At 40.9% G+C, this 22,274-nt stretch overlaps 1 protein-coding gene across 3 annotated transcripts in view; it reads right to left on the bottom strand.

Annotated features, from left to right (window-relative positions):
* LOC119908443 (trichohyalin-like) overlaps positions 1-22,274 on the bottom strand; it is a 101,097-nt gene that overhangs the window by 10,908 nt on the left and 67,915 nt on the right. For 2 of the 3 annotated variants that reach the window (XM_038726153.1, XM_038726139.1), the window contains exons 20-26: positions 19,311-19,395; positions 17,028-17,139; positions 7,860-7,993; positions 7,578-7,652; positions 5,703-5,796; positions 5,560-5,600; positions 654-756 (exon numbers count right to left, since the gene is read on the bottom strand). In XM_038726153.1, the coding sequence (XP_038582081.1) occupies positions 654-756; positions 5,560-5,600; positions 5,703-5,796; positions 7,578-7,652; positions 7,860-7,993; positions 17,028-17,139; positions 19,311-19,395 (644 nt within the window). The remainder of the gene's footprint in view (positions 1-653; positions 757-5,559; positions 5,601-5,702; positions 5,797-7,577; positions 7,653-7,859; positions 7,994-17,027; positions 17,140-19,310; positions 19,396-22,274) is intronic. The other variant, XM_038726147.1, reaches the window with a different exon arrangement.

Raw genomic sequence — 22,274 nt, 5'->3', positions numbered from 1 at the left:
TTTCACTGAAAAACAATATAAAAACTTCAACAAGTACCAGCTTTCGTTGCACCCCGTCAATCAGCGGGCCATTTCGCAGACTAACAAAAGTCGGGTGAGCCGTTCCCCAGGCCCTGGAGTTTGGAGAACTGAGGGGGCTGAGGAGTACTTTTGATTCGTCTCTCCTTTGGTGATTTGTTGACTCTTGTGAAGTTCAACACAGTAAAAAATGTCAGCTTTTCCTCAGAATATTCCTCTGTGTTTTTTCCTCTACATTGTTTTATCACAGCGGGCCATTTCCCTACGCTGTCATGGAGAGATCAGCATGGCTGTATTGATATACATCCCTCTCTCAGTGTCATGAAAGGGAAATCATTTACCAGTGGAAAGAAACGTCACTGCTTTTTCCCCGATACGATTTGTCCCCCCTTCCCCGCGCCGCGCACCCCCGCCCCGCTGCCGACTTTTCACTTTTATCGTTGGAAGAGGAAATGGATGTCTGTGTGTAAGTGCGCGTGTGTGTTTGAAGTTGGACGCATGAAAGCTTCCTCTTCTGTGTGAGCTCAACAGCAGGTGGGCCAGCGTGTGGGTGTGTGTTTGTATCTGTCGGGTAAAAGGACTGCCAGGACCTGGTGTGTGTGTGTGTGTGTGTGTATATACGTGTGTACTCTTACTTGTTGATTTAGCATTCTGATGGCCTCCAGGTTGCTTCGCAGTCTGGTCTGCATGTCCTCGATTTTGGTGAGATTTAGAGCCACATAACCCTGTTTTTCAATGCTGTAACATAAGCATATGCACACACACAAAGGAACATAAATGACAAGTGAACTGGCGTATTTCCAGTAAATCTTAGCACCTGTAGTAGTTTAAGAAAACAGAATAATGAAAACTAAAGACTCATGTGTACCATATATAATAACTATACACTTGCTCCTGTCATGGTAAACATTTATACTCCAGGATTTTTGCACAATGATATGCATTTGTGAGACAAAACAGTTCCAATCAAATGTTCTCAAAATCTGGGGCATAAAGAAGTTGGCGTACATCATCTTCATTATAACCTATTACTAAATTCAAAGATGGGTGAGCAAATGGGTTCCAGAAATCATTAAATTATATATGAAAGCGCACACAAAAAGGGGGGAAAAAATACAAAAACAAAATGAACGCAACCGCAGCCAGGGAACATTAAGAGTACAAGAAGCCATTTAAGATTTTAACTGTTTATTAAAATGTTTTGGGAAATGACAAACAAATGTTAGGGTCTCCTATCTTCAGACCCAGGGCTGACTTAAGGAATGTCTATTAAATTAACGACGGTGGATAATGGTGCTCTGTACGGGCTGAGGAGCTTGCTGCCCCCGCTTTACGCTCTTTCTTTCATGCCCCAGTGAACCTGTCCAGTTAGCATTTGGAAAAAAACATCTAAATACTTTATTGAAGACTTCTTAGTCCATTCAAGTACCACTGTACCTTCCCAATGTTAATTTTCTTGTAAAAGAGCAAGCTGGGATTTTCTATCAGAGCAGCGGATGGGAAGATGGTCCCGTTTTGCTTCAGTTGAGAAGACGCACACGCTCATCAAAAGGCTAATAAATGGCATTATTGTTCCTGGAGATGTGGGTGAGCTAACGTACACACGCACTCACGCAAATGTTTGGCCCTATTAGCCATAACTTAAAACATTTAAGATCTGAGGAGACACTTGAGGGAGATGCTGATGTGAACTGACATTTTTGTCTGAAAAGTTTATGAGATTCATTAGGGAAACAATTCAGCTCCCTTGTATTTGTAACCATATTAGGTAAAAAATCAACCAGGAGACCATAACAACAACATAAAAAATTGTGACAGGAACACCACTGCATAAAAACGCTTTCCACTGTCCTATCCCCACAACCTCTTGACTGGGATTTCTCTTTTGGTTTTGATTTTTCTATAGATAATGATCCAACCTTAAGTTACAGTACATTTCTAAACAGTAAAAATAAAAACCCACTGATCCTGAATGAAGCACTGACCCAATGTGTATATATATATATATATAAGAGAGAAAGATATTTTTGTATTTTTTGAGAAAAAATATATAAAATCATGATAATTAATATGAAAAGTACATATACCAGCTGACAGAACATAATCTGAATCACTGCTTATTAAGCAACCAACTAATTAAGCTTGGCCAATGTAAGCAAGTTTTTTAAAGAAACCTCATTTTCTGAAAATGACATTCATAAACTGAATATAATTGCAGCCGACCCTTCCAAATCATTTAATTTCACACCACAACGATGATACAAAGAACATTAATAAGAAGAAATGCTGACATTTCCTTTGATCTTTTAAATTGTAAATGCCTTTTAAAAGACGTGTTCCCATTGCTATGGCGAAGGAAAAACAGGAGGCATAGGCCAACTTCATAAAATCCGAGTGCCACATCTCCACAGATTCTTCACATGATTTAAACTCTTTCCTAGATGGTAATGTGGTCTTCAGCAGATCATGAAACATCACCACCGCTGAGACAACTGTGTGAGATTTATGCGCCCGATGTGAGAAGGCAGTGATGCGCTGAGCACTTGGCATGACGCCTGTGTAAACATGTGTCCCTGTGTTTACACGCAAATATGGATGTGTGCAATTAGCGGCCTAACCCAATCAGTGTGTGTATAATCACAGCCATTAGTGTCGAAGCCAAGCTGCCATGCTCTCTAAACCAGGCAATAAACTACATGGTTCCTCTCCATCTCCAATCTCACTCCCATCTTTCTTATTTACTGCTCTCATCTCAAATTTTATGCAATACTTGACTGTCTTCTCTCACAGCCTCGTTCTTATCTCCTCTTTCGTTTCTCTGTGTCACTTAGCTCCCTGTGTCTGTACAAATGCTCTGCTGTGATCACTGGGTGCTCTTAATTGGAAGCACATTGTTAGTGGTGCGACTGATGAAGCCTGATGCTTTATGAACGCTTCGCCCACATGGGTTGTGTCAGACAGTCACAGCAAACGGAAACAATCTCTGCTTCCACCACTTAGTGCATTTCAGTGTGCAGTTGTATTTTAATATATTCAGACGTGAGATAATTTGAGGTGAAATGTGAAAGATTCTGATAACAGATCATTTAATTAATTTGCGACTGGAATAAAATTGCTGTTGGGAAACACACATTTGCATCTTCTCTGTGTTGAAATGCATGCCATTTGGATTTCAGAGCAAACCTAAAGTAGTAAAATTGGCATACACAGGAACCATTTTTGCATTGTAAGGGCTGCTGCCAGAGCTCATTCATCTTCTTGCCCTTCCTATTAAACACTTCTGGAGTGAAGACAGGGAAAGAAAGGGGGGACAAGTAGCACCCCTTCCTCCTCCCTATTCAAAAAGAAGGATTTGGAAACCAGTAGCACTTTGGAGAAGGTTTTTACATGCACATTGAACAACATGACCATGATCTGTAGGCATTTGATAAGGTCGTTGATTGATACCAAGACTGTTACTTCAGGTAGTGCCTTCATTGTGCAATTAGGACTGCAACAGATTTGAGCTATTAAGGCTAATGTTTATTTGCCCCTTTTTGCATTCTCAATCCAATAAATTTTTTTCAGAACAACAGGCATCTTATATCTGTAGTTTTAGCTGTCACTGCTTCGTCTTGGTGAGATTCTTTTCTCACAACTGTTTCCAAGGTACAAGAAGAACTTTGTACCTCAGCTTGTAAGTCAATATTAATGAGAAATCCTTACGGTGCACAGAAAAAATGTATATTTGAACAGCTACAGCTACAGTTCCATGGCAACTGGACAACTCCATCTGCTGAGGAGGATTATGTGTTATGACTGCTACTGAATGGATCTGGAAAGCTGAGATGCGGAGCACAGTTTGTAGTTACGTGTAGACACGCTTTGTGCCGAAACGTTTGAACTGTGAGTGCTCAGACATATCTTTGTCCTTAAGCTAGAAAATGGACCTCATGGTGGTTGTCATTTTTATCAACTTCTGATATTTTATGCGTTAAATTGCAGCAGCATCGGCCAACAAGGCCATACAATTGTCAGAAGATAGGGATGCAAACAAAACCACCAATACAGACTTGTTCTTGACTTAGATTTACATTTGTGTGCTAATTTTGCATATTTAATTTACATCCTTGAAATTGGTAATACACACTTATGCTATGCCTAAAATGACTTCTCTAAATAAAACCGAGGCCTGTTTCTTTTATCAATCTAATTGTCAATCTTCTCCGTTCCTCTTTTCGTCACCTTTCCGTGGGCTTTAATCGTACAAAATGCCAGCCGCAGTGTGAAGCCGTGACACTCCAGCTGCTTTCGAACAGTAGGCCATGTAATCATAATACATTTCTTTAATAAAGGCATATCTAATGACAAAACCTTCATGCCGTGTTGATTGCTGTCACTGATAGTGACAGTCAAGATTTCCCCTTTGCTACCAGTAATGAGATTTATACACTGAATGTATATGGCTGCCATGCAAATATCTTGACATGCCTTATAGATGCATGATTTTCATACATATGATATTTTGGGTAGATGTGTGTGTGTGTGAGGGGGGAGTACAATAATGAAATGAAATAAATTAGGAACCCTCATAATAAAGAAAAGGGGAGAGAATGGATGAGGAGATACTATGGAAGAGGCTTTCATTCACTGTTTTTATCTCGTTCCATGTTATTATATTCACTCAATCACAAACCCTCTTATGCATACATCTATATGAACTGCCTCTCTCGCTCTGTCCCTCTCTCTCCCTTATTCGCAATTATGAGGGAAAGACAAAGAAAAGCGATTCATCTTTCTGTCGCGGCCCCTTAATGATATCATTAAAATGACTGACAGCTTTGAATAGCATTGGAAACCTACCCCAGTCAAAACAAATCTGATCCGTTTTGGAAACAGAGCCTGGTGGTTCGTTAGGGGAGGGGTGCAACATGAGCGTGTGTGTAAAATGGGGTGATGTGGGTGGGTGGTGGGGGGCGTTGTTAATGAGGGAGACCTTAGGGCGTCACACTGGGGGTAAGGGGAGTACTGCTGCAGGCAGGTGCCCCCCACAAACACCCTCTCACACGCAGAGCCCCCCTCCTTTCTCACTTCCATCCTACCCCAATCCCATCCGTGCCACATTCATTTTAATTACCTTAATGAACATAATAAATATATCTGCTCTCTATTGATGAATGCTATTTGGCAGCCATGGGGGTGGCAGGCACGAGAGGATGAGCCCTTGATTGGAGTGTAATCATTGTTAAAGGCCCAGCATGAATAACATATTCAGATTGAAGTGACATAACGCGCGCACACACACGGACACACACAGGTGGCTAGGCCCACAGGGTGTTTCATTCACAACTTGGCACTCCAGCTGTTATTATCATCATCAGCTTTGTTCGGGCTAGATTGGGTGTGAAAGAATGAAACATGGTGGGCAGCACTTTTGTGAGATGCGAATGCTAAAATTCTGATCAGCTGGTGGATGCACACACATGCATGCACTTATATGTAAGATCACACACGCTCACACACACACACACACACACACACACACACACACAGATGACTCACGTTCTCTCATCTCGCCGGATGCTCTGGTCTCGGACCTGGGCCTGCAAATAATTATAAAATGAAAAACAAACCTGTTTGTGATCGACTTTCTTTTGTCTCTCCCTATTTGTAGTTCATTGCTTTCCCACTCTGCACTTGTTCACCTTGAAGTGTTCCATGTCTCTCTCCTTCTCATCCGCCACTTCTTTCAGTCTCTTTACCTCCGCCTTCAATGTGTCATTAGCCTCCTGAAGATGTCTGACAAAGCCAGGGAGACGCAAAGACAAAGTTAAACAGAGAAATATACACAGAGAAAGACAGACACCAATTACCATCAAGAGACTCTTGTTAACATGGTCGACAAAATATTCTGCCACACAACGGCAATGGCGTCTGTGTTTCTCTCCATCCGGAACAGCCTTTAACTAGCAGCTCAGATGTTATTTCTGACACACAAACATACCACGACCCATTATAATGAAATGCTATACAGTATTTATCACTTACCCTTTTGGCTATTTATTTCAGTATTTCGTCATGCCACCAATTTTCAGTATCCGGAAGTATTAAAACAAATTGTTATTCAGATGTTCATTGTACTACTATACTACACATTAGAAGCACAAAATAGTTTTATTTAACAGGAGGGGAGGTAGAAATATCACATTTCTGTACATTCAGGGAAGGTGCAAAGTATAAGGAGGACACGTTTTATGAAAGATCACTTCACATGCCCCATGTGCTCCAGGTGTATAGAGACTGTTACCATTGCTACAGGTTACCATAACACAAAATTAAGAACAAAACACACAAACACCCGGTGTAAGTTAAGCGAGAGAGAGAGGAAACGGCAGACACAGATGGTGTTGCTGGGCGGGGCTGAGGGAGGTATGGCACCGCAGGGGGGTGGGATGACAGGAGATGGCTAGACCGCTTTGATCTCTGCAAATAGGAATATGTCACGCCCATGTCTGTGTGTGTGCGTGTGAGTCATGATGATGCAGACATGCAGATAGACTGTCAGGTGCGAGTATGTCAAGGAGTCCACCTGAATCACTCCAACACATGCACAGAAACACATACTACACAAAAACAAACACCACCACATCCCCCACACACATTACTGTATATGCTAGGGATGTGCATCTCAATGCGTTGTCAACACAATTTTATTTAACACAATGTGATTCAATGCGATATGACATGATGCAAAACAGTTATCAAACACTATGCTATAGAGAGTTTGGTTTTGGGTTTTTTGGATTGTATTACTCATAAATTAACTAAATTATAAATTACTTAACATATTTGTTTCTCTAGTACAGCAACTCTGTAAGCATCTCATTCTCGTTCTCTGTCTCCAGTTACACTTTTATAACCCCTCACACATTTAACAGTTAAACAATTTAAGAAAGCTGCAATACTTTGCTCACCAGTCTTTCTAGCGGTACCTCTGGGGCAGGACATTACCGCGCTTACACCATGTCGCCGCTTCAGGTGAGTTTAGTTTAGAGTTTAGGTTTGTCGCGCTGCCTGTGTACTTTATTTTACTTTTACTTTAGCGGCACAGCATATTTTACAAATTGCATGTGTCTTGTCTCTCTTGAAAAATCTGAAGTGTCTCCAAACATTTGATTTGTAGGAATTCAGAGGAACGTGTTGATTTTTCTCCTCCATGCTAATCTAATGAGACATGTCTACGGCCTCTGTAGTCATTGGTCCATTTTCAAATAATAAAGGCATAGGGACTCGACTAATAACTGTTTATAAATAAATCGGATTTCACCGATTCAAAGACGTTAGAAACAATATGAGTTCATCCTAGATAACTGGTAAATCTTACCATCCCTAGTATATACACACACACATACAAACACACACACATTCACAAACTCTTCGGGTGGGAAAGGTGACCTAGTTTCGGGTGTAGCGGGTTTAGCAAACAAATACATTGCACACACACACAGATGCCCACACACAAACAAAAATTCACTCATTGATAAACTAGTGTACTGAAAAACTCTCAAATAAATACTCACTCTTTCTCCTCAGTGACGATGAGCAGCACCTTGTTTTGGGCCTTCATCTGGGCAGTGAGACTCTCATTGGAAGACCTGAGAAGTGAAGACAGGCTTCTGAAATCTAATGATGAATGTTAAAACTACCCCTGCCAGTTTAACAGTAACTGTCTTTTGCATCTATCACTAATGCAAAATATACACTACACACACACATTATCAACAAAAAATTAACAGAAAACCAGAAAACACTGATAAGTTGATTTTAATAGGTTTTGCAAATGTGTAAAAAAAAACACCCACATGGCAGTGTAAGTGTGGTCATACTTTTGTTCAGTAATCCAACGGTTGACATTAGTCATGACCAACTGGCTCTCATGGCGAAGGTTTGCATTGTCAGAACGTGACCCCTCCAGCTCCGAGCGGAGGGTGTCCACCTACAACACACAATCAAATATTATCCATCACACTGTGAGGCGTCATACAACAATGTAAAATGCTGTGCATAGTTTTTCCACCTCTAATTAGATATTTTCCTAGCTTTAAAAACACCTTACCTATTCTGTTTCTGGATTCGTGGTGTACAAAAACTGCAAGACCAACATTCACTCCATCGCTGTCTTAATGTACTTTAGTTAAAACAGAGGTGTGCAGGTTAAAATATTACTTCTTTCAAGGAAAGTATTCACATCTAACACTGGCTTTCCACATTTAGATGTGTTTTAAGTCTCTCTCTCACCCTACACACACACACACACACACAGTCATGCCAAAGTGTGAAATAAAGAAAGGTAAAAATGGGATAAATGAGGCTCTAATAGATGGGAAGCAAGGACAGGGTGAAATAAATGTCAAAAATAGAGCGTAATAGCAACACAAGAGAAAAATTAGGTAAATGGAGAATAATGGGGGATGAAAGAGATGGTATTTGCAGACGCAGGTATGAATAGCAGGGTGAGGTATTAGGCAAGTGCAAAGGAGGAAAGATGGAGGATGGGGGAGAGCAGAAGCAGACTGGAGACAAGATTGGAGAGAGGAGACGACGGGTGAGGGGTGAAAACAGGGATGGGATGGCACTGGCCAAACTGCTGACTTTTTCATTCTGCTTATCAGTCAGGACCTTTCCAGCCCTAAACTCCAGGGAACCCTGACACATTACCCTTATCGCCATAGAAACACCTTGATATACCATCCCATCTTCCCACAAAGACTTGGGCAAACATGAAAAAAAAGTTTGCTATATGTGGGCTATGATTTAAGTATCCAAAAATGTCCCATGATTAACCTAAAATGTCAAAATATCAACTGCTGTGTGAGCTGAATCACATACTGTGTGCATGTGTGTGTATGTCTGTATGTGCATTTTCAATACCATACCTATACCAAAATATTTTCCTGTTGATGTTCATCTGGAATACACCACAGAGGTAAATAAGATAATGACACACTGTCGATGCAGAGCTGAATGAAAAACAAATAGTATGCTGGAGTAATCAAAAAAGTGATTATGACAAACAAGCATTCTTCATTTCATCATCAAATGGCTTCAGTAGGAGGATACGAGTGAAGATTAAAAATAAAATAGAGATGACCTGTCTGTAGTCTTCACAAAGTCTGGCAACTTAGTGTCTTTTTGTTGATCTTGTGATTGTTGGTGGTTGAACAGCATGTCTATATAAATTATTCAAACTCCTGTGGGTCACACCCAAATGGGTAACAGGACTACCGCTTATGCACCCTAAAGTTAAATGCTTTTAGTTGCATGAGGTCCAAGTCTTTTAAGTTATTTATAACTTTACCTAACAGAAGATAGTCTTTAATGTCTATACCGAGTGAGCACTGGGCTACAAAGTGGGCAGCCAGTATAAACGTTGACCAGTTGACCAGTTAACCAGTTAACAAGTTAACCGGTCACATTTGTTATAAAATCTTACGACAGCGTCACAGGATTTGCTTGTTGTGTTCTATTTCAGCAAAATGTGCAATCTAATATTAAAATCAAATGGTTTAGAAATTGACACTAAATGGAAAAACACTGCTAAATGAGCCAGTGCTGTACCAGTTTTGTTAATATCTGATGCATGTGTTGGATAAACGAACACACTGCAGGGCTGCCAGGGTTTGGTCAAAAGGAAAACAGAAAGGTTTGACTTTGTCTAATATTTACAAAGTCTGTGTGAGACACAGGACATGGGCAACCTCCCATTTGTCACGATAATGTGAGATGATAAAGGTGCAGTTCAAAAAGAGAATGATCCTTCAACTGCACAAATGAATAGGCTGCCTTATGACGTGATAGGAAGTGGTGAAGATGACACATAATCAATCATTTAAATTTCATAACATGATGAAGAATTACACTTTTAACCACATTTAGATTAAGGAAGGTCTGCATTTCAGCAAATAAAGCAGTGAAGAAAAACTGGGGGAGCAATGACATTACATCAAGCAAATCATTCAATTCTGAAGAGTAAACTGAGTCAGAGATTCAATTGTAATTAAATTTACCAACAATGGAATAAATATTGCGACTCCCCTGTTGTTTGTGATTTCATTCCTGTTTTGTCTCATGCACCGACACACCTTCATGTGAAGGAAGTTCTGTTGTGAACTTATTGGCCAAAACAGCACGTTAATGTTCCAATATTAATTATATACACAAAAATATCAAACCGCGCCAGTCAAAGGCTCAAAACACACCCACACTCACAATGAGCAGGCACACACTGCCGCATGCACGAGCATACACACACACAGAAACACACACACACACACACACACACACACACACACAGGCAGGGTCCGTGGCGCGCTGTAATGACAGTAATTACCTGTGGTCTCACATTAACATCTCCCTCCTGACTGTCTGACTGGCTCGGCTGGTGGAGGGATGTAAATCGCAGCGCTAGTCTGATGTTGTGATTAGGACTAAATTACACACCAACACTCTGTTTCCACCAGTGTCAAGGGAGGCAGTGAAAGTGTGTGTGTGTGTATGTGTGAGAAAGAGGGGGAGAGTGTGAGAGAGAGACAGACAGGGACATTTAGAGAAAAGGGGGACAAAGGAGTTGCGATTGCAAGCGGGGGAGGAGTAAAGTAGCATACCTGCTTAACATTTAGATTGGTTTTGTTGCACAAATATTTTAGCAGATGATGGGGGCTAAAAGGGGCAACAAAACGCATTTGGGACACACTTATAACCAAGTTTGGTGATACCACTGGCCCTTTCAGGTCCAGGCTAAAGAATATGAGTTGACTACTGCAGTGCTGGTGAAGGATTTGGAATCTTTACAGTTGCTGCAACAGTATTTATCATTTTGATGGTTTATTCTATCAAAATAAGGCAGAGTTGTCCAGTCCACAGCCCACACTTTTCACTGACAATAGATACAAGGTGGACTCGCACGATATTTTTCTTTTTAACTTACATCTGAATGAACTTTCATGACAAACCACAAAGCATACCTGCAGACAGAAGAAATAAATAAAAGATTGTGGGGACTTTAGCAGTTAATGGATTTTCCATCTTTTCTATTCTCCTTGGAGCTGCGAAACGGTATCGCATTGCACATTAGCTGTACAGGACAAAGGTGAATTTTCACTAAAACAGACCAAACTCTCCAAGGTCGCAGGATAAACATAATTCAAAGTTAACTTCTCTGTGTAAAGAGGGGAGCACGAAGATGAGGGGAAAAAATCAGAAACAGATAGCCTGCTTGTTGCTACCATCGCCATCAAACCGCCAGAGCTGAATACGAGCCATTACTCTGTTCCACTCAGCTCATCAGAGCACATCCTCTCATCAAATTAATGAACACATTTATTGTTAAACACGTTTTTATAAAACATTCATTCATTCTGTCTAATTAAAAGACCCAACAGGCCTGACATCACTTAAATATGCATACTTATCACTCACAGGGTCTGAATTAAAGATCTACAAGCGTGTGTGTGCGTCTGTGTGTGTGTACTGTATGCGTGCATGTACGATGGCAGGAGAGAATGAGGTTTCCTAAGCAGGTCTTCTCACTCTAGACTTAATGGTGATAATCATGGCGTGACCCAACATTAAGACCGTGTGTGCATGTGTTTGTGTGTGTCCCACTCTCCCTAATGGTGACGATGATGACATGTTCTCCATTAGACTAGTCAGTGGGCCACAGCAGATGTAGCATATTAATGATGCTGATGATGGCTTCTTTAATTACCTTCATCTACCGCTGTATGGCCTGACTCCTTTCCCCGAGTCCTTTCATCACACACTCTCCTACGCATGCTGCTGGGGTTGTTTATCAGTGTCTGCCATTATTGAAGTCCCCTATCTTGCATCTAGCCTGCACTACATTACCAGCCTTGGTAGACATTTTACAACCACTTCCCAGCTACATGAATTTCCCCACATCTAGTAGGTATCCTTTTAATGTATAAAACCAACTCAGGCTAGCTTTTTGGGTGCAGACCGAAATGTGTCCATATCGCTTAATGTCAGGAACTGCCAAACAAAGAAAGGTGGCAAAGAATGCTTGTGCAGGTTCATAATCTTCTTTACTTAGCCTTTGATCAGACGGTTTCTAGATTAAATCATGAAAGTGCCAAATTTGGACAAAGTTTTATTTAGGAGCAAGTTCTTGCAAGGATGCTTGTTTTAGGTAACATTTAGCTTTTGAGACAGCTGGCTTCTTTTGTTATTGAAAAATAATGTTTTGTAGAAAAATAAGCATAAAATGATCAAGTAAGGTATACAAAAAAGGTACTTTTTTGGCATTGTACTAAATTCAGTTATCATGTCAGTGTAACTGGTATCATTTGAAACAATACCCAACTTGAGAAGTAACTCGATTTCATGGTGTTATTCCACAGATTCTGCATTAGCTAGGGTTAGTTAGTTCTTGAGGTTGTGCAGCTTCTAAGACTGCTATATTTGTTGGTAACCTCCAACAATAGAAAGCTATAAACAGAATGGGTTCTGGATGTGAAGGATTCCTATTTGGCAGCGTGGCCTGTGTTCAGTTGTCCAGGCGACCAGCCTCCAACAGTGCTTAGCTGACAGCAGCAACACAAAAGAACAATTTTAGGTTTTTATTGTTGTTGTATTGTTTAGTGATGAGTTGATGCAGTTTGGACAAACACAGTCAGCCTGTTGCAAATAACTGTAACAAACAACATGTGCTTTGCTTTTCCTATATTTTCTTATATTTTTTCAGCACCTTAATAAAATGTTGGAATATGAAAAAAACATATAAGAGTAGGAGGCCTTTATTCATAATTAGTTAATTTCTCATACATGATTGATTTGCAGGAAACTATTTCTGCCCACAAAACAATGTGTCAAGGCCAATCTCTTTCTAGAGGCCCTAAGTTCACTTGACAGTGCAGTGGAGCAGCCCAAAACTCAGCAATACTGGGTCATCAGTCAACATCATACTATTCAATTGTGGTATAATATTACATGTTCTCCTGGACAGACATGTTTATATTAGATGTGGGCCATGATTAACTAAAAAAGAAAAAGAAAAGAAAGTATGCTGCTGTGACAAAATATTGAAATGAAAAATTTCAGCTAATAATTCTTTATTCTTTGGTTCTAAGATTGAATGGGGTGATATCACACAGCTCTTTTTGGAATTTGTGAGTATTATACAAAAATATTTCTAACGTTAGCCAGAGTCACAAACAAAAGTGAAAAGTCTGAACTCTGACATGAATTTGCCTTTGTATCTTGCTAAAACTAACAACTTTAGAAGCTTAACTATAGAAGTTTTAGTAATACAACACTTTTCTATAAAAAAACAATGTCTATAAAACTAAACTTTACTTTATCTATAAAACTAAACTTTAAGAATGAGAGAGAAACAACCTTTAAATATGTATGTACCTATGTCACATTTTTCTCTCTTCTTCTTTCTTGCGCTAAAAGTCACCACGCCCCTCCCGCGAACCTTTGCATGCAGCAGCTTTTTCATAGTTCATCCAGAAACACAGACAGGCCATGTGTCTGTGTCTTTGGTGAAGAAGGCCATGTGTGACAGGTGGGAAGGACACAGAAAGTTATGGAGACAACATGAGAAAAAAGGTGGTCAGTTTGTCTGCTCGACTGTCCGTCCCGTCTCTCAAATGAATTACAGGGCTGTAGCTTAATGAGCTGTGTTTGAGGGTGACTGGACACAAGGACACACATGCACACACACACACACTGAACTAATACAAAGTCCATTCCATGGTTAAACAGTCAGACAATTGGACCACTTCTCTTTATTCATCAACTAAACAAATGAGCTTCATTTGTCTGTCCTCATTTCTTCGCCATCAAACCTGTGTGTGTGCGTATGTAAAAATGGTGATGTAGTGTGGGTCATTCTAAGCTAATTAGGCCAGGCTTGGGGCTTCTATCTGGTATAACGAGGGAGATCAATGAACAGATAAGACCGTTCCAGAGAGCAGCTCTCTCTGGCATCACCACAATGAAAATACCACACTCTCATGTTTGCGAAGCCCCCCCCCCGACACATCCACATTTCAAATTAAAACAAACACAGAAGCTTACAGGTGAGGATGTACATTTGTGCACCTTACTCAAAAATGATTAGATATCAGCAACGTTACCCAGTTAAATAACGTCTATCACTGCTGGAGTGGTGAAGAAAATGGAGGAAACTAGGCAGACAGGCCCACCTTCGCGTCCAACTAATGTGCAGAAAAAAACAGCGCCTTGGAGCTTTTTATGATTCAAAGTCTTGCTCAAGGATACTTCAACATGGGCCAGCTTGTCTCTCTAATCACTACGCAGGCACCACACTGATTCAGAGTGATTAAAAGCTACTGTCTAATCGTATATCTATAGGATGACATCAACAGCTGTAAAGATTTTGGGCAAGTAAGAAAAGTTTATGGGAATGAAAACATGCTCATAAACTTTTGCTATCTGAAAACCTCTCTGCAAATTCTCATTAAAACTGTTTGAAATCTTTTGCTCCATGCTGAAAGAAGTTGAGGTAAACACACTAATGACTGTGATTGTGTGTGTGTGTGTGTGTGTGTGTGTGTGTGTGTGTGTGTGTGTGTGGCATAGAGAGAGTGAGGGAGAGGGATGATCTGATCAGTCACAAAAACATGCCTCGTGTTTACCACGACTCGTATTTGAACCGGACTCACGCAGGGGGACGGGATTGAGTGAAGTGTGCGTGTCTGTGCCTGTGTGTGGTGAGCGGCATACATGCAAGCTCAAAATGGATGGCAACATGCAAATCCTTTTCTTCATATCAGGAAAGAAACATTAAACAGAAAACACAAACAAGACTGCGTACAACACTCACACCCCAAAATACGCACATACACACAGTGTGCATTCAAAGACATACACACAGAGAAAGACAGAGCTATCAGAGGTTCAGCTACTGTGCACCGAGGCAATTTGTAATATAGATTTCCTCTATAGGCCACTGTAGTGTGCCATTTACCATTTCAAACCCTTTGATTTTTATCACCAGCGGATAATTCATCTTCTGCTGGTCAATAACAGAGATTGGGACCTAATGAAGGAGTCATAATCAAAACGGTCATCACACTGGTGTTTAAACACTTTTTGGAGTCATATTCATCGAAAATCTCATCTGTTGTTGAGATGATGGAAAACAGCAAGAATGCAAAGGGGAACCGTGAGGGATTGTGTGACTCGGCAGACAGAGATAACACTTACACAAAGACATACAGGTAAGCATATACAAAACAGTTTACTAGGGGTTACTTTACTAAGAGGTTCTAGGTGTATTTTCTTACATTTGGACTAATCTGCTACTGAGCAGATATGAGAGCTGTATTGATCTTCTCACTCTTAGCAAAAAAGAGAATAAGAAATATGAAACTATTCCTTTAAGAACAGGAAATCTTGAGCTGGAGTAGTCTGAAAATTGAGTCTGCAAATAGTGAAAACGGTTTTAGCACGGGGCTGGGTGACATCTCAATATTATTCTTTACTGACTTTCAGTGAAATGGTATTGTGATGATACGATCACATCATGCTGTCATAACCCAAATGAATTATTCAAAGCAAGTTGTAACTGAAACTAACAAAATGGGTTATTGAAGTTCTTGTTTTACGTGTCTGAAGAGTTCTGACTGATGCAATACGTGACAGTGATACAGTTCATTGTATTGATCATGAAGTTGATTATTTTATATATTTTTGCCATCTTGATTTATATCAATGTCAGAAAAAAATGCTCATTAATATTTTGACATTGATTGCAACCATATCAACAGTTTAACTACCCCTATGAAACGTCCAATAAAAAAGAAACAGACCTTTACTTCATTCATACACTAGTAGCCAATGCCATGCCTTCTTTATGCAAGACGCTGACTTTATAGACCCCTGAATAACTCTGACATGTCCTGCAATATGTTTGATCAGAAATTGTACAACAAAGAAAGGGGATGAAAGGATTTTCAGCTGTTGAGAAACAGACGACTTCACAACCACTGGCTTGGCTACTGACTGACCAATCAACTGGCCAGTGCCCTGGGCAATCACGACTGTCAAACCCTGGTGCGCTAATGTTAAGAGAAAAAAAAGAGAGCCACGCTATGTGGGCTGCATTATTCACAAGGACAGAGGAAAAAAAGAGTAAGGTTAGGAGGAGTGAGTGAAAGAGAAAGAAATGGAAAGAGAGGAAGACAGGGAAATGGGTATGAAAGAACAAGTGAGAAAATAGAGGGACAGAGAACAGGAGAAGAGAGAGGGGGAAAAAAAAGAAAAGAGTAAAGAGACAAAATGCAAAATCAGGATCCAAGAGAGCACCACTGTGCACGGCAGCTTAAGATGGAACTTAAAGTTTGTCGAATCTAAATGAACATCACTTTCCCGTCCTGGCTTTACCCTTAATTATCCATTCTGCGTTTGTACAGCGGCGGCTCAGCTCTGACAACCGCTCTCCCCTGAGACCCCCTCCCCCCCACGCTCCCAGAAAGAACATTAGGGAATATCAGGGAATATTACACCCAGGAATTAACGCTCCAAATCACCTTGCCAGGTTTAGGTCCCGCATGCACCCCTCCTTCTCTTGGACAAGATAATCCGGGCTCTAGCACCGGATATATGCCACTAATCATCAAAAAGGTAAGGGCAGGAAGAGAGAAGAGGAGGGAAGGAGAGGGGAGGAAGAACTTGAAGGGCATGGGAGGAAAGGAGAGGAACATATGTGTACTAGGATTCGTGTTGATGTAGTACAGTAGTCTTGGCTCAAATATTTCTCCAACTCACTACACGTACAAAAAGGGTATGCTACAAAAATCAATACGCTGACTGGCAGGAGGATACGATAATTACATTGAAATTATATTAAGTGGTAATGTTGGTTTAGCTTGCTGTGAGTACAGACACTGTCTCAGTGGTTCAGGCTCAAAGCCGATATAAACGAACACTCCAAATCATTTGCCGAGGCTGTCACTGAGGCCTGGTGTGTATTTGTTTACCTGGTCCTGTGCATCCTGTTTCTCTCGCTCTGACTTGAGTTTGTGATCGACAGCCTGCTGAAGATCCCTCCTGAGCTCTGCCACCTCTGTCTCCAGCCTCACAGCTATTGACCTGCACACACAAAACAAAACAATTGAACTCATTGCTATGTTATTTGGTCACTATATTTAAATCAGTCCTATATCTCAACTGCAGTTTTTAAAACTTGTTCCAGTCTTTTCACATTCATTATTACCATATACGTTTCTAAAAAACAAACACATTCAATAGTATTAAATTCCAATATTAAGTTTCCTGAAAATCCACAGTGTTTAACGTTGGCCCCGGAAAGTGTGAGTATGCGTGTCTGTGTATGTGTGAGTGTGTGTGGCAGCCAAGCTAAGGGAATGTGAAGGGGATCAATATGAAGGGGTCTATTCCTGCCACGCAACTGTGCGTCTGTGTGTATGTGAGTCAGTTAGTGTCCGCAAGTGTGTGTGTACATGTGTGCGAGTGAGTTTGTGCGTGCCAGCTGCCCCGGCTACAGCGAGATCAATACGACAAATGATTACCATTTCCACAAACCTCCCTCCACAGCCTCGCTTCGGCCGCTCAGTGAGCCTCAACAGCCGCCCCCCCCCCAGCTCTCCCTCCACACACACACACACACACACACACACACACCAAAACAAACCACCCCCTACTGTTGACCCACACTTCAAAGCAAATATAAATCTGAAAAATTAAGTTTATGAATAGTAAAAATATTTGAGCCTTGTACAGATAAAAGTTTTGGGTTAGTTAGTGTATTATGGATTTTACACTTAAAACAAGAATGGCTATGCAGGGGTAGACCAGAAACTGATTGCATTCGACCATTCCTTTTTATTGGCATTTGTGTTAAATTGACACATCCAAATAATACCCCAAATTAATGCACAGTTCAATATTTACCCCTCTCACTCTATACATGTACATTTTTTAGTTAATCAATTAGTCAGTTAATTGTCAAAAAATAAAGTCCTATCACAAGTTATTTGATTTGATTGAAAGGACATGGTCATGGTAACAAAGGCATTCACTTGATGACACAAATGAAAAAAAACAAACAAATATTGACATTTAAAATGGTTGCCAATTAACTTTCAGTCAGTAGTGAAGGCATACGCAGCAACAACTTGGCAAGTTTACTGTCTTATCTTTTCAAATGATTGATAAAAGATTGAACGCATAAATTCTCAAATATATTATCTAAACAAATTGTAGTTGACTATCTGTCTGGGTCTCAACACACACGCCTAATTGACTAAATGTTTCAGCGCAAAACTCAGTGGTAGTAAAAGCTGAAGTAGAAGCAGAACCGGCAAAACAAAAAGGAAAGAAAATGCCTGATAGATTGGTCCATGGAGAGAACACATGATAGGATGAACAGAGTGGGAGAGAGAAAGGAAAGAAAGAGAGGAGGCATCCTGTGGAGAAAGGAGGGGATTTCCCACAGCACAGATGGAAGCCATTAGTATGGTGTTGTTGCTTAAAAACCTTTCATGTCTTTGCACTTATTAGATAATACTGGGTTAACAGTAAACAGCATGATTCTGCAAATGGGTATAATATGCAGACACGGCGATTGTTTTACCATTCACTACCTAAAATTGGTTTAAATGTAATAAAATGTAATAATTCAGAATGTAACCTATAAAGTCTCCATGCCGAGTTTTAAATTGCCGGTTGACGCTGAAATGTTCCATGGCTCAACTTAACCAAGAAACTCCCTAAGACGGAGACCGTTGCAGTGAGGTCATGTCGAAGCCAAAGCCACAACCACAGCTATGCGCGCGCAAACAGACACACACAAACACACACTCTACTGGGTGATACATGCTTGCTGATGTCATCACCGCAGCTCTGGTGACACACACGGGTCAACCAGGGGTCTCACCTCTGAACTCTGAACTCCGCGACCTAACATCTGCTTACCTACCGTGTCCCTGTTGATACACATCTGTTAGATCCACTCAGGAACAGAATAAAAAGACATTTTTTCAGTGCACATGCTGGGATATCCAAATCTTCAGAAATAATAATACAATGTATGATAGAAGTTAGGCATGTTGCTTTGTAGAATCTCCTAAACAACGTACGTATTAAGCGCTTAGGGCTGTTCTGTTCAACACATGTTCAGTTAAACAGCCTACTGTATGCCGCACGTAAAAAAGCTAAATGTTTTTGATTACTGAGCTTACACAGGGGACAATGGGAAATGGGATAAGAGAGGAAGCTTCTTTCCCTCTCTCCCTTCTTACCTTATTTTCTCCTCTGCTAGCTTTCCCTCAGTCAGGCACCCCTCCATCCGCCTCGCCTCTTCACCACGGGCTGCCAACTCCTCCACTGAGTAGGAGAGAGAGAGGAGAGACAGAGGGAAAAAAGTGTGAGATAAAGAGCAACAGTTCACTTCAGACACTGCTAGTTAAGATTAATTCACAAGTGGGCCTAATTCAAATGGCCATATGACAAGGGAACAAAGAAGACATTTTCCAATTGTGATATTAATAAAGTTGTGACAGACTGCTCTTGACGGTGAGTTGATTTGTTTTGTTTTTTAATGGATTCAAAGAAAGAAAATAAGTGAGGGTTAACACAGTACTTCACATGTTCCAGCAGACCAAGGTTAATAAAATGATTTACAAAACATGCATACAGTTCAGTTCATGAGTGGTAAAATAATGAACTGTGGGGCACTTTCACAGTAAAAATGCAGAACTCTGCCACAGAAGAGGCACTGAATGCCTTTTAGAGGCAGACAAGGAAGGAGTGAACATATTGCACTGCTTACACTTAAACAGGGCAACAGCCTTTTTGTTGACAGACAAAAGAAGCGCTCCCCGACTTCGTCAATAGATGGCACTCTTTACCTTGAGCAGGCCACTTGAGCTCATACTCCTGACTGCATCCCTTCAATCACATTCCCTTTTCAGCCTCTCCTCCTCTACATGCAATAAAACCCCATTGTCCTACACTTAGTAGTTTAGCACACTGAGCGGATGCATAATAAAGCACTAGTCAGGTTCCTTAGTTAGGTTTGCTTTTGCAGGCCCTTTTTAGTTTGAATTGAAAATTTAGGATGTGTACCGTCCCCCCATCCCATCCTCCCTCCTGTATCCTGTTTTGTGAGTCAATGTTTCTTCATAGCTCTTAAAACCTTTTCACTGAATTCAGTATTCATTGAATATAACATAAACTGTCAGCCATCGGTGGCCAAGGCTAGTGAATATTGAGAAGGTGTGTGCGCTGAATATGTAGAGGTGTGTGCGCGCCTGATTATGTGTGTGCGTTGAATATTTACAGGACGGACCTTGACTTTGCAGGTCTGAATGTGTATTTCAGTGTGTGAAGTAGAAATAGAGATTTTTTTTGTGTATTGCTGTAATGCTTTTAGGACCACGCACCACGCTGTGTTGATAGCGGCGGGACAGACTGAATAGGGGGAGGCTAAAACCAATACCAGAAAGGAAGAAATACTGAAAAGAAAATCTACATTTAATAAAACTATGATTAATTTATGGCTTTGCAGCACCCAAACTGTTTAAACTAAAGCCCTAGGAAAATTGAAGAGGCAACAGCAATTGCTAAATATTTAACAATGCACAAACACATTTTATTTGTGTGTGTATGTGCGTGCATGTGCCCCACTGTGGCTACTTACCTAACCTCAAGGTGAAAGTTTTCTATGAATCTCAATAATCAATAAAACAGAGATGTGAAAACTTAAGATGGGGATCAAATTCGCATTCAAGGCATTAGTTTTGAGGTGACCTCAGTGACACCTCCCACCAGGGGTGGCCATAGAGAGAGCAATTAGCTGCATAGACCGACCGTTTACACAAACATGACTGTTGACTGCACCAAAGGTAGACACAAACACACACACAGCTAAAACACATAAAAAAGTAGTTCTTCTTTCTCTTTAACTTAAAATGTCTAGCAATATAAAAACACACAAAAGTAGACAGCAAATGGCAGCACACATACAGACATACACCAGGTGTTTAGACAAATAGATGTGTGGTAAATCTAGCTTAGTAGGGATTGATGACCAAATACCTGCCATAATTTTCCACATTAAACGAGGCTCCGCAAGGGATTGTGGATTTCTCGGCAACCAATTCTTCTTAATAGCTTAAGGTAGAAAAGTAGTCCATATGCTGAGGTCTGTGCTCTTTTACAACCTGTTTTTAGTGGCTTCACAAGTTAAGTTATGACATTAGTCCACAATCTAAGATCTCAGGTTCCTCGCTCTCTCACTTTCTTGACCCTCTTGTACTGGCTTCACAACTTAAGGTATGACATTAGTCCATAATCTGACTCTTTCTCGATCTCTCCCTCTCGGTGCCTTCATACAAGCTTCAAAGCCCATCATACAGCATCAGGCTATAATCATAGATCTGCGGTCAGATTACCCCGCTCTCACAGCTAACCTTTAACATGAGAAGGACGAAAACCCGGCTAACCCTGAATCAGTGGTTGGGGCTAGGCTGGGCCCTGCCTGGCCCTCATAAAAGCTTCATAAGGCTTCATAGGAGCTTCCTTTGGCTTTGTTGGGGGATTCGTAGCGGGCTAAGGTGCTCCCGAGAGACGTCCCAAAGCCTCCCAAGACTCTTTCTCTCTTTTTCTGAAGTTTCATGGGCTTGCAACACTGCTTTTGGGTATAAGCCAAAAGGTGCAGGCGCACAGCCGCACACAGTCATGCACACAAATACACCACAAGAAAGAAAAAAAAAAACATATGCACACAACAATGAACACTCGCAAAGACTAACACACACACAAACGCGCGCACACACACAGAGAGTCTAAAACTCACACACACATATGCACCCCAACACACTCCCCTTTTGCTCTCTCCTCTCCGCTTTATTTACAATCCTCTGGCAGCGGTACAAGGGCCCGGGGCTATAACACACGGCACCTAATGCTCAAACTGCCAGGTAATCTCATGTCTGACATCCCCCTTTGATAGAAACTGATCAATAGACTCTTGTAAAGGAGTCATTTTCTCTGATGTTTCTACCAACCACTTCTCTCTATCTCTATCTCTCTACCCTGCTCTCTCTCTCTCTCTCGCTCCTTCCCCCCCTTTTCTCTTTTATTAGCCATACATTTATAATTCATATTTCAGCAGGGCTGAGTTTGCTCTGAGACAAAGGGGGGCTTCTTTGTGTAATAAAGAACAATGGTGGTGAAATGATGGGGAGAAACGCCAGTGTTTG

Source organism: Micropterus salmoides, unplaced genomic scaffold (genome assembly GCF_014851395.1).
Source record: "Micropterus salmoides isolate LMB-PRFRI ecotype aquatic unplaced genomic scaffold, ASM1485139v1 Ms_hic_scaffold_1, whole genome shotgun sequence".
Lineage (NCBI taxonomy): Eukaryota > Metazoa > Chordata > Actinopteri > Centrarchiformes > Centrarchidae > Micropterus > Micropterus salmoides.
The sequence above is the reverse complement of the archived record's forward strand: the minus strand, read 5'-3'. Positions and strand labels throughout refer to the sequence as shown.